Consider the following 13,493-nt stretch of genomic DNA (forward strand, 5'->3'; position numbering starts at 1 on the left):
TGCTTAACTGGTTTTCACGTTCTTGACTACATTACCCCAAAAACAGACATTTTCCAAAGAAAAAAACAAATCCGTTGCTTGTCAAACAACCAATACTTAACTGTGATTTTACTTATATGAAGAGAAATAAAAATGTGCCAATGTTCACTTTAAGGTATTAAAATGCTTAAGTCACTCAAATCAATTATTTGTATCAAAGACCTTGTACTGCTGATGGGACTGCTATAGACCCTCCTGCCACATTGACACAACTGAGATAAGATTTAGGTCCAAAGGCTTCTTGGCTGGTAATCCATCTGTGAAAATATTCCTACCCTGACTACCTGAACAACTCAAGAAATGGTGGCATTGCCTCCTATTGTGAGATGGGTCCCATGTTAAATGATGTAGAATCTAAAAGCATACACCTCATCAGTCATGGTAAATAACCCAAAACATGATTTTACGTCTTTGCTTTTTACCAAGTGGATTTTATCAAATGTTTTATTTGTAAGTCTGCACAAAAGATGGTCAAATTCAAGATGTAGACATTGACTATGAGTGGACTGCGCAGTCAGCTGAGCTGTTTAATCACAGATCTCTTTTTTTTTTCACCCTGTCTTTCATTCAGCTCTTCCCTCTGGTCATGACTGCTCACTAAAGCGTGTGATCACAGATTTGAGTGTCGGCATGAGGGCACAGTATGGCTCAAATCACTCAAACAATAGACAGCTATCTTTACAAAGAGAATAAAAATCGATTTTTTTACATCACCATAGCTCATGAGTAGAACTTGTTCAGAAATCTTTGCTTTTGGAGTCATGTCTACATAAATAATAAAATGTGTTATTAAATCTATTGAACCTGTCTATGAAGAAAAAAAAACATTCATTAACAAAAACAATCTCAGTCACATTTGTTCATTGTAGTAGATTTGAATAAAGGATACCTCAAGCTACCTTGCACATTATTCTAAGTATATGACATTATTTATTTGTTCCAAACATAAGGTTAAATGCTATAGGAACTAGCAGGATTTTTATAAATATTTAGAGATCTTTGCTAGTGATAGTGAATAGTCTGCAATTTTGCTGGATTACATCATATTGGACTTATAGGTCAAGTGGCAAATTTCACAGTTTACTACTTTCTGGCTAAATAACTAAAACTAGAAGTCAATGCTTATCTAACTCAAAACAGAGCAAGTATTGTTCCTTTAAAGTTTGTAACTCTCAGAAACAAGATTTTATCTGCCTGCATTTTTTTGCAACATTAATAGCACTTAATGGTTCTAACTAATGCAGCTGAAGAAAATTCTTGATTTACAACATGCTAGATTGAGTTCTACAAGTGCAGCTTAAGTTGTGACAAAACCCATTTTATGCACAATATCTTTGTAAAAAAAAAGTGTGCAAACAGAAGGGAATGTATCACTATTTCGTTATAGTATTTTTTGACAAAGTAAATATCTGCTCATTGATAATTTGACATGTTTGGGTGGAGGGTATCGCTTTCTGGGTGCAGTATCATTAATGTGACAAAAATCTCCAGGATCTTTCCTCTTTCTTATCTCCTCTAAGATTCAGTGATAAAAATCAAAAAATAAATCAAACTGTAATAATCTTCTTTACTTTATGTACAAAAGAAACCGTATAGCCTCAGATCTATATTTAGCCTGTGAAAACCTTTGTTTCTGAGACTACTGGGTGTCAGCGGAGACTTGACACTGTTCTTTAGAGGTGTCATTACCTTGGCTGTTCAAAGTATAATACTGCTGACTGCGAGGGTGGCAACTTCTGATATAATTGGTTTTGGGGAGAAGCTGTGACTTTTCCAGAAGTAACGCTCTTAATTCAAGATTCTTAACAGGTGAATATCACCATTTGGGGATGTCATTTGATGAGAAAAGAAGCAGATAAAAAGAGAAATAGCAAAGCAAGTGAGCACCGAGATGGCAATTGGCACAACAGGTAGAACAAAAAGCTTTACGTACAGATGATCAGAAGAAGTTTTTGCTTTAAAATGCAATCAAGCAAAGCAGCTAAAACATGAAGTTGAAAAAAAGACTAATGTTAAAGTGACAATCATTCATAAATCAGTGGATCAGCTGCAGAATGTAACTTCTATAAAAACGTTTTTTTAATATATATTTTTAAACTGACAATAAATTATGAGATGGACAATTTGTGAAAAGATTAGCTCCTCTGCCTTCTCCCAGTGCTAAACACAGAAACACACCACTTGTCAGAAATAACCAATCAGGGCCAGGAGGACGGTCTTAGCGCTATCAGTCATGTTTGTGTTTACGCTGCTCATGCTCTCCCCTTTGCTCTATGCTAGGCTACAGCTTCTTCCCGATAGCACAGCCTGCTTTGAATTCTTAGACTAGTTAGCATGGCCACTGATGACAGCGGATAAACAGTTGTCCTGTGAAGGTAAGTTGTTTCTCTGCTATCAGCTCATTGAGCAGCATGTACATGAAGTTGATTGACAACACTAATACTGTCCTCCACACTGATTGGTTGTTTCTGATGACGAGCATTGGATTTCTGCAGATGGAAGGAGGAACTTGATCTCTTCACAGATTAGCTATCATATTCTGTACTTTTACGGCATAGTGACAGTTTAAACAAATATCTAAAAACATTTTTTTCTATCGTGGTAAGATAGAAAAAATAAATAAGGATAAATTGAAGCTTCACTTTATCCTTCAGATTTGTTTATTTGCTGTTATTTATCTACAATTTACTGTTATTAGTACATGACTGTCAGGAAATAATTTTGCATCAAAAGCAGTTTTATTGGTTCTTGGTACTTGTTTGACTCATAATTAAAATACTTCCTCAATTATTTTCTTAATGTCAAATATAGTTGTAGCAGGAGAAAAGCACATCATCAGTTTTCATGTATAAATTATGTTCAGATTGTTTTAAAATATTTAAATCCTGTTAAATATTTAACCTGTGTTTAATAAAAACACCATGACAGATGTTTCCCTGTCAACATTTACTGAACAAAGATGAAGTCAAAATTGAAATTGTTTCTAACTCATTAAGCGGCTCCCCAAAATCCAAGATTAATGGTTTAATGTTTCAACTCCATTAAAAGGCTGAATCACCTCTTCAGCTTTTCTCAATTTCAGGAGAGGTCTAGTATCAAGCTTTTTTTCTGATTCAGGTGGAAGACGCCAGGCCCAGAACCCTTAGTTCTATACAAAAGAACTAGATTTTTAAGTTTTTTTTTCTTTCTCTGAGTGCCATTACTGTATTGCTGAAGTTTATAAAAATACCTTAACAAATGCAATTGAAAGATGAAACCAGTAATGTTAAAATTGGTCTCCAAGGACTGAAACAACAACCTTTAAACACCTGGAAAGTCATTGTGGGATTTATATGATGATTTTCCTTGACTGTCTCAGGATTTTAGGGATCACCAGGAAACACAAACCTAAATTTGAGAAGTCAGGCCTTAGACCTAATGTGCCATAAGCTCAGCTCTTATTTTTCAAAAATAAGACTTTAAATTTTTTTAATTGAAACTATAAGGACAAAACTAGACTTAGGAGAATGGGCATGTATGTACATACAAATGTGAGAAAAGTTGAAGGTTTCAGAGAGAAATTTGATGGAAATCTTCAGAGATCAACTTGAATTGTGTGTTTGTAGCCATTTGTTTGTCACAATGAAGCAGCTTTGACTTGAGTGCAGTTAGAAATTGTTCTTCTTAAATCCATTTGTTGTTATCCTGAAGGCCAAAAAGAAAGATGCTGGAGATGGAAGTGCAATCCTTAACTCATGTCCTGTTGAGACAAACATCATTTCACTAAGACTTGTTGCTCTTCTACATGGGAACTTCTCATCTTTAACTCATCTGGAATATTTGTCTTCTTTGGGTTCTTAAAATATCCATCACATGTTCCTGTCCCGTTGGAATGATGAGACTCGGATTATAGCTGAAATATCTTTAACAGTTTAACAGCAAAGCATATTCTGACAACAGACTCGGACAGTGTTCAATGGAAAATACACAGAAAGAAACATTGGACTGAAGCCACATCTGAATCCAACCAAAAGAGAAACACTGGAGAGAGGATAATTAGCATCTCATCTGTATTTTGGACAGGACATACATTATCTTAAAATGTCATGAAAAAAACAAAAGATTTATAAACAAAATTTCAAGAACTAAAGGGCCTTAAATCTGTGATATGCTTCTTCAAATTTATTTTTGTATACAGTAAAAATAAAGTATCTAATTTTATTTGGAAAGTGCTCACTTCTGAACCAATAAAAATATACCTTTTTTACTACCATCAAGTGCTTTTCTCTCCCAGTCATTGTCCAGACATGCATGGAAAACATAAAACAAGTCTCTTTTACATTTATCAGCACAGAAATCTGTTAGCAACACACCAGTATTATGCAGTCAGGAAGCAAGTTGAAGCAATCAAATCTTTCCTCACTCCTGGCTCTTGGAGCTATCAGCCCCCATCCAGGCCCATGAAGACACCGTTGGATTGAGTTTGAAAGATGATAATAGAATCCTGAGGAAACTAATTTATTTCTAAAGAAGAAAAGGGTATGAATTCTCTCACATGCTCCCCATCTCCACCTGTCCACTCTTCAGCAGTTTTCACCCTCGCAGTTGTATTACTGCACAGTTGCTTGATTAAGCCATAAGGCATGATGTAATTTTGATTTTCAACAGTATAAAAGGGGGAAAAAAGGGTATTTCATACATACCTCATAGTTTAGTGTGTTTTCATGCACTTGCATAAAAAAGTAAGTGCCAGTTTTAATACAGAGTAATTGTTATAACAGCCTTTTATAAAAACTCAATTTCACCATATACAAATATTGCAACTGCAGGAGAAACAGATTTTTTTTTTTAAAAAACAATCTGTACTGTATTGAGATGTACAATACAGTACTTCTGTACTGTACAGTACAGTGTACTTCTGTACTTGCAGAAGTACAGTGATGCATAAATATTTACAGAGTATTTACTAAATGTACAGTAATACAGTTCATTTCAGACCAAACATATACAGCATCGTTATTGTCTTATCTTTCTTATTATAAATAAATCACAATTTGCCTATTGCCTTATCAAAAATAACTGGTATTTTCAAGCCACAATATGCAGTTTAACACTTAGCCCAGGAGAAGTTATGTCCAAGTCATTATTATATTGTAATAATGACGTCCACTGGCTTCCTCATCTTGGGGCAAATAAGCTTAACATCTAAATTTAATGTTTAATAGAGCAAAAACGCAGCTGTTACAAGTCCAAGATCATATGAAAGCAAGGCAATACTAGGACCCAGATGGCTCCAGTCAGTCTGAGGCTGTGAGATTTGCCATCTATTTCTGAGTCCTTGGCAGGTGGATGATGATAATGATGATGTTTGTAATCACTGGTCACATCTGGACTCACTGCAGAGAGAGAAGAGATGAAAATTACAGTTTGAAGGATGCTCATTAACAGCATGACATTAGGATGCACTGCAATTTTACATGTTAGAAGGACAAGGACGGTTTACTTTACATTTTTTACATGCCAATAAACATAATAAAGAAACAGAGTCTATCTTTGAATTCATCTTTGAAAGTCTTTCTTTTCTTCTCTGTGAGATTTTGTTCAGATATATGAAAATTGGGTTTCCTCCTAAAACATGAAAATACAAAAAAAATCAAGAAAAAATAACATAAGAACTTTGTATGGTTATCACTCCACACCAGCTGGATTATTTGATATCATTTTCCAAGGTACTTTATATCACAGCTGGAGAAGTAGCTCCTTTTTAAAACTATTGCTAACTACTGCTATTTTCATGCCCTAGATGAAGCCATGTAAAACAGTGTTTGTTTTTTCAATTAACCTTTAACAGGAAAAAAATGCATTGAAAGAAAATGACAAGTTATAATAAATAGGTGCATGTTATTAAATCAGGCTGGAGAACTTTTAGTTTGGAGGTAAGAAGAAGAAGTCAGTGGGATTTATTCAGTTAATTTCAACATTTTCTGTAGCAAGTTTCAGGATAAGAAAGCAGCGTGAACAAAAGCCTTGTTACCCAATTCAGAGCAAATGGGACAGAAAGCAGCAGCAAGTTTTGTGAGCAAAAATATAGGAGTCAATATTTCTCAGTGCAATTCCAGTACAGACAAAGGCCAGCAGAAGTCTGAGTAATGCTTTGTAAATAAAAGTTAACCAATGGGAATTCTGTCGGGCAGCCAGACCACGCCGCTCCACCCAGGAACATAATAGCAACGGTTTGTTGATATTGTGCAGTTTGTAATGAACCTCAGAGAAGAGGAGTAGACATAGTCAGGCATCCTAAAATGATTGACTAGGTAAAAAAATTCTCCTCCATGGGCTGCCACCTTATCGTGGTGGAGGGGTTTGAGTGCCCCAATGATCCTAGGAGCTATGCTGTCTGGGGCTTCATGCCCCTGGTAGGGTCACCCAAGGCAGACAGGTCCTAGGTGAGGGACCAGACAAAGTGCAGCCCGAAGACCCCAATGATGAAGGAAAACCTTGGACTTGGTGTTCCCTCGCCCGGACGCGGGTCACCGGGGCCCCACTCTGGAGCCAGGCCTGGAGGGGGGGCACGATGGCGAGCGTCTGGTGGCCGGGCTTTTACCCATGGAGCCCGGCCGGGCTCAGCCCGAAGAGGAAACATGGGCCCCCCCTCCCATGGGCCCACCACCCGTGGGAGGGGCCAAAGGGGTCGGGTGCACTGTGTGATGGGTGGCGGCCAAGGGAGGGGACCCTGGCGGTCCGATCCTCGGTTGCAGAAACTGGCTCTTGGGACGTGGAATGTCACCTCTCTGGTGGGGAAGGAGCCGGAGCTAGTGCATGAGGTCGAGAGGTTCCGGCTAGAAATAGTCGGTCTCACCTCGACGCATGGCTCTGGTTCTGGAACCAGTCTCCTTGAGAGGGGCTGGACATACTTCCACTCTGGAGTTGCCCAGGGAGAGAGACGTCGGGCAGGAGTGGGCATACTTGTTGCTCCCCATCTCGGCGCCTGTACGTTGGGGTTTACCCCGGTGAACGAGAGGGTAGGATCCCTCCGCCTACGGGTGGGGGGACGGGTTCTGACTGTCGTTTGTGCTTACGGGCCGAACGACAGTTCAGATTACCCACCCTTTTGGAGTCCTTAGAGGGGGTACTGGAGAGTGCTCCTCCTGGGGACTCCCTTGTTCTGCTGGGGGACTTCAACGCTCACGTGGGCAACGACAGTGAGACCTGGAGGGGCGTGGTTGGGAGGAACGGCCCACCCGACCTGAACTCAAGCGGTGTTCTGTTGCTGGACTTCTGTGCTCGCCATGGATTGTCCATAACGAACACCATGTTCAAGCATAAGGGTGTCCATATGTGCACTTGGCACCAGGACACCCTAGGCCGCAGTTCGATGATCGACTTTGTCATCGTTTCATCGGATCTGCGGCCGTATGTCTTGGACACTCGGGTGAAGAGAGGTGCGGAGCTGTCCACTGACCACTACCTGGTGGTGAGTTGGCTCCGGTGGCGGGGGCGAAAGCCGGTCAGACCTGGCAGGCCCAAACGTGTTGTGAGGGTCTGCTGGGAACGTCTGGCGGAATCCCCTGTGAGACGGAGCTTTAACTCCCATCTCCGGCAAAACTTCGAACACGTCCCGGGGGAGGTGGGGGACATGGAGTCTGAGTGGACCGTGTTCCGTGCCTCCATTGTCGAGGCGGCCGATCGGAGCTGTGGCCGCAAGGTTGTCGGTGCCTGTCGCGGCGGCAACCCTCGAACCCGTTGGTGGACACCTTCGGTGAGGGATGCCGTCAGGCTGAAGAAGGAGTCCTATCGAGCCTTTTTGGCCTGTGGGACTCCGGAAGCAGCTGATGGGTACCGGCGGGCGAAGCGGCATGCGGCTCGGGCGGTTGCTGAGGCAAAAACTCGGGTGTGGGAGGAGTTTGGAGAGGCCATGGAGAAAGACTTCCGCACGGCTTCGAGGCGATTCTGGTCCACCATCCGGCGTCTCAGGGGGGGGAAGCGGTGCAGCACCAACACTGTTTATAGTGGGGATGGTGTGCTGCTGACCTCTACTCGGGACGTTGTGGGCCGGTGGGCAGAGTACTTCGAAGACCTCCTCAATCCCACCAACATGCCTTCCACTGAGGAAGCGGAGCCTGGGGACTCTGGGTTGGGCTCTCCAATCTCTGGGGGCGAGGTCGCCGAGGTGGTTAAAAAGCTCCTCGGTGGCAAGGCCCCGGGGGTGGATGAGATCCGCCCGGAGTTCCTTAAGGCTCTGGATGTTGTAGGGTTGTGTTGGTTGACGCGACTCTGCAATATCGCATGGACATCGGGGGCAGTTCCCCTGGATTGGCAGACTGGGGTGGTGGTCCCCCTGTTCAAAAAGGGGGACCGGAGGGTGTGCTCCAATTATAGAGGGGTCACACTCTTAAGCCTCCCTGGCAAGGTCTATTCAGGGGTCCTGGAGAGGAGGGTCCGTCGGATAGTCGAACCTCGGATTCAGGAAGAGCAGTGTGGTTTTCGTCCTGGTCGTGGAACACTGGACCAGCTCTACACCCTCAGCAGGGTCCTGGAGGGTGCATGGGAGTTCGCCCAACCAGTCTACATGTGTTTAGTGGACTTGGAGAAGGCGTTCGACCGTGTCCCTCGGGGAGCCCTGTGGGGGGTTCTCCGGGAGTATGGGGTACCGGGCCCTTTGATACGGGCTGTCAGGTCCCTGTATGACCGGTGTCAGAGTCTGGTCCGCATTGCCGGCAGTAAGTCGGGCTCGTTTCCGGTGAGAGTTGGACTCCGCCAGGGCTGCCCTTTGTCACCGATTCTGTTCATCACTTTCATGGACAGAATTTCTAGGCGCAGCCAAGGTGTTGAGGGGATCCGATTTGGTGGCCTCAGGATCTCATCTCTGCTTTTCGCAGACGATGTGGTCCTTTTGGCTTCATCAGATCGTGATCTGCAGCTCTCGCTGGATCGGTTCGCAGCCGAGTGTGAAGCGGCCGGGATGGGGATCAGTGCCTCCAAATCCGAGGCCATGGTCTTGAGCCGGAAAAGGGTAGAGTGCCTTCTCCGGGTCAGGGGGGGTGTCCTGCCCCAAGTGGAGGAGTTTAAGTATCTCGGGATCTTGTTCACGAATGGGGGAAGAAGGGAGCGGGAGATCGACAGGCGGATTGGCGCAGCGTCTGCTGTCAAGCGGGCGCTGTACCGGTCCGTCGTGGTGAAGAGAGAGCTGAGCCAAAAAGCGAAGCTCTCGATTTACCGGTCGATCTACGTTCCCACCCTCATCTATGGTCATGAGCTTTGGGTCATGACCGAAAGAACGAGATCGCGGATACAAGCGGCCGAAATGGGTTTTCTCCGTAGGGTGGCTGGGCTCTCCCTTAGAGATAGGGTGAGAAGCTCAGTCATCCGGGATGGACTCAGAGTAGAGCCGCTGCTCCTTCACATCGAGAGGAGCCAGTTGAGGTGGCTTGGGCATCTGGTCAGGATGCCTCCTGGACGCCTCCCTGGTGAGGTGTTCCGGGCACGTCCCACCGGGAGGAGGCCCCGGGGAAGACCCAGGACACGCTGGAGGGACTATGTCTCTCGGCTGGCCTGGGAACGCCTCGGGATTCCCCCGGAGGAGCTGGAAGAAGTGGCTGGGGAGAGGGAAGTCTGGGCCTCCCTTCTGAAGCTGCTACCCCCGCGACCCGACCTCGGATAAGCGGAAGAAGATGGATGGATGGATGGATGGAGGTAAAAAAATTATTTTGCTACGTAACTACATCCATTTGTTTCAATTTAGGCTGGATAGTGGCATAGTTGTTGGCATGTCTTGCAGCAAGAAACTCCTCAGTTTGAACTTTGACCTAAGTTTTTCTTTATATGTTCTCCCCATGCATATGTGGCTTTCTCAAACTGTCCACAAATGCGAATATTAGGTTAAAAGGCTACTCTGCATTTCCCTCAGGAGTGTGTGTGTGCGTGTGCAGGCGTGTTTGTCCTATGTGTCTCTGTGTTTCCTTGCGATGTACTGTCACGCTATTTTCTTTATCCTTCTTTTGATTTTCTGTCTCCAGTCCAATTTCCTAAAAATAAGTGATCTAAAAAAACAAAAATTTATCTAACCATGTTGCAATGTACTGCAGACCAAGACCATCTCTTCTTTTTAAAACAAAATTTAATTAACTTCCTGGCAAAATGGATGTTTCACCCTTGCAACTTTACTTCAGACCAAACAAAATAGTCAGAAAATTGAGACAACCCTAAGTCATTTGTAAAATCATTCAAGGTCAAGGTTAAAATTTGAGTGAAGACAGCATTATATATTCTATCAAATCCCACACAAGGAATTTATGTGGCATTTGATGGATCAACTTAAGCTGGATATGTTATGTTTTTCATTTCCCTCTTAATTACAACTGCAGCAATAATGCCTCATACATCTTTTGCAGCTGCAATACATTAGCGCCCCTGTTAAACCATTAGGAGAGTGTGTTAATTTTCCACTACCCTATAAATAGCGAGCTGATGCAACCACAGGGCACCTTCATCCTCCATCTGATTCCCTGGAGATGCAGCAGAGAGCATCCTGGGTGCATCTTTGTGTCAACAGACAGAGTGTTTATGGCAAGGTGTTAAAAGTGTTAAAGCCCATTCAATAGCCTCACAAACTAGAGTTGTGAAAGTAGTTCATGAGATGGAGGACTTGTCTTTTTTTTCTGTGTAGAATCCACCTGTTTGTTCTTTTCTTAAACTAACGAAGTAAAAGTCAGTGTCAAGCCATCATGACTGGTTTCCATATAAACATTTAAAAATAATGAATCAATATCGCCTCCAGTTCTAACAGTAGAGAACTACAATCAATAAAACAATTCAATGCACAGATTTAGTGTGACATGGGAAAATGGATCAGGAAGCCTTAAACATAAACAGTAACCAATTTACTACTCTTTTTTATTTTTTTTACTTTTGAAACTTATTCCCCGGATTGCCTGGCCATGAACTCAAACACCTCCACGTCTTTATGTCTTTAAAATTAAACCTAAGCAGACATCAAGTCAGACAGCTGCACCACACCAGCAGTCAACATCCATCTTGTTGTTTACATGTCGTTGGAGGCCTTTAGGGCTGGAGGGGAGAAATTCTGTGTACCCTGCTGTGTGAAATAGAGCATCCTCTTTAACCCTGCTGATGAAGCCTCAGTCTTCATTGTGAATTTCTTCCCCTCAGGGAAGGAGTGAGGTTGAACCCAAATAGATGACCAGCTGCTCAAGGATTCTGGAGTTTCTCGCTTAGGCCCAAGGGTCATAAGTCTGTCATGGGCTGAATTAGTCTCACCTACACCCTTCCAGCTCTCCTATCAAAGTTTATCTCAGTGGCAGAAAAATAAAACCAGCTGTAGATGCCATTTGTACTATATGGATTCAATTCCACTTTTTATGGTGTGGCACAAATGGAGTGTAATTCTTTTACCCAGAGCAGGATCCAAAAGCAGTTACATGATTTTGAAAAGACAAACAACAATCCTAAATATACTGTATGCTGTAATCTAATTCAGTGATTATGTAATTTAGATGATGTCAAACAAATATTTATAAAGTGCCAAGTAAAGCAAACACACACACCTTTTTCACCAGATTTAATGTGTAATTTCTGCATGTATTATTTATTTAGAAAGATTTGTACCTGTTGTGAAAGCAGATGATCATGTCCAGTCAACTGCCTATTGATTGCATACCACAGAGCTTCAAGGATAGCATTCAGCTCACTGACAGGTTTTACCCAAAAGCACTGAACTGTAGCCTTCACTAGGCTCCTCTTACTGAAGATACAATGTTTATAATGCTCTAGACAGAATGGCTGAGTATCTGTTATGATGAATAAACTAAAAGACAATTCACAGAGAATAGTCTTATTTTAACTGCTTGACTGAACCAAACCCAGTCAACTCTAAATTAAGCATAAACTCTTAATTTAGAGTAGAATAGAATAGAAATGTCCTTTATTGTTTCTCAGTCAGGAAATATTAGGTGTAACAGCAGCAAAGTGACAGTCAAATGGAAACATGCAAATCCACACAATGTTAATTATAACAACAAAAACAAGACTGTACGGTAAAAGTAGACTTAGAACATAAAAAAAAAATACTATACTGTTATTGCAAATTTAATACTCAGATAGCCAATAAAAAAGCAAATAAACAACAACGCATTTGATGGTTAAATAAAATACCAGGGAATAAAAAACAAACAAACACAGAAACATGAACTACAAATTGTCATTAACAATAAACCAATTATAAAATGCCTTCGATATATAACCACTCTAATTTACTTTCACTACCTGACTGAGACACATAAGAAGTCAGCTGCACAATGGAGATCATTTCTGAAGAATATCAACGTTAAGCTCCTGAAACATTTTTTCCTTGTATGTTGGGAGTTTTAAAAAAAGTATAGCCTGCATATTTTGCCCCCAGTTATTAGATGGGGTCAGGTCACTCTTCTGCTAGTCAGACCTTAATGATCTTATGTGTAGGTCATTAATTCTTAGTCAGATATTTCCACTTGCACCAGTTGCACATATGTGGCCTCTCAGAATAGAAAGGCTCCTGCAACACATCCAAAATAATGTGTGACAGGCTGGTTCAGTGGGAGATGAAACCATGCATGCTGCGCTGCAGACATAGGAAGATGATGCTAAAGCTACCTGCATAGCTGTAACCCAAGGTAGATGCCAAGCGGTATGACAGGTATGAGGTATTAGAATCATTCATTTTAGATTAGAAAGGGCTGTGTTGAAAGCAAAGGCAGATACAGATCTCATAATTAATTACTGCTTACGCTTATTTATCAATAGAAACTACCTAATTCAACAGTCCATGTCTAGCACTTGTGGTTTCTCTTTGAATCTGTCTTATTGTGACCACATTCAAATAGTTCCAACCATGATGACACCAAAACTCTTATACTTACGTGTTTGAAAACCATATCTGAACTGAAATGGTTTAATTTGAATGTCTATGTATGTTCATAGAAATTGCTATGAGATAATCCATTGTGAAACAATGCAACCACCACAGTAGGAATTAGGTAATATAGGGTAAACAAAAAGAAGGCAATTTTAAATGCCATAAGATTATATATTTCTAGCATACAGTAGCTATAATGACAAAGGGTACAACCTACAAAGGTAAAGTTGTTAGAAATATAAACTGAAGATGTTTCAAAAATAATATTTCTGCAATGTAACACCCAGTTATGTGTGAAAAATAATCTTTAAACTCATGAAATAATTTCTCAAAATAACATGTAACAAATGCAGCCATTCTCATTTGGCAGGCACATACTTGATTACAAACAAATACATGTTACTTAATAGCTCTCTGACACACAAACACAAACACACACACACACTGTATTGACTTTGCACTGCAGCTATTATTATACACAGCCATCAATGCAGACTGTTCTGGCTCTAAGTGGGTTGACTTTATAGATCATAATGAAGGTGCAGACGAAGGAATATATTACCTC

At 41.7% G+C, this 13,493-nt stretch overlaps 1 protein-coding gene across 1 annotated transcript in view; it reads right to left on the reverse strand.

Moving 5' to 3' along the window:
• Positions 1–3,925: 3,925 nt before the first annotated feature.
• The window catches only part of gpc5a (glypican 5a), a 135,415-nt gene continuing 125,847 nt past the window's right edge, over positions 3,926–13,493 (reverse strand). Inside the window, exon 9 of the mRNA XM_028016079.1 lies at positions 3,926–5,414. Coding sequence (XP_027871880.1) covers positions 5,260–5,414 — 155 coding nt within the window. The 3' untranslated portion in view covers positions 3,926–5,259. The remainder of the gene's footprint in view (positions 5,415–13,493) is intronic.

The sequence above is a fragment of the Xiphophorus couchianus genome, chromosome 4 (assembly GCF_001444195.1).
Source record: "Xiphophorus couchianus chromosome 4, X_couchianus-1.0, whole genome shotgun sequence".
NCBI lineage: Eukaryota > Metazoa > Chordata > Actinopteri > Cyprinodontiformes > Poeciliidae > Xiphophorus > Xiphophorus couchianus.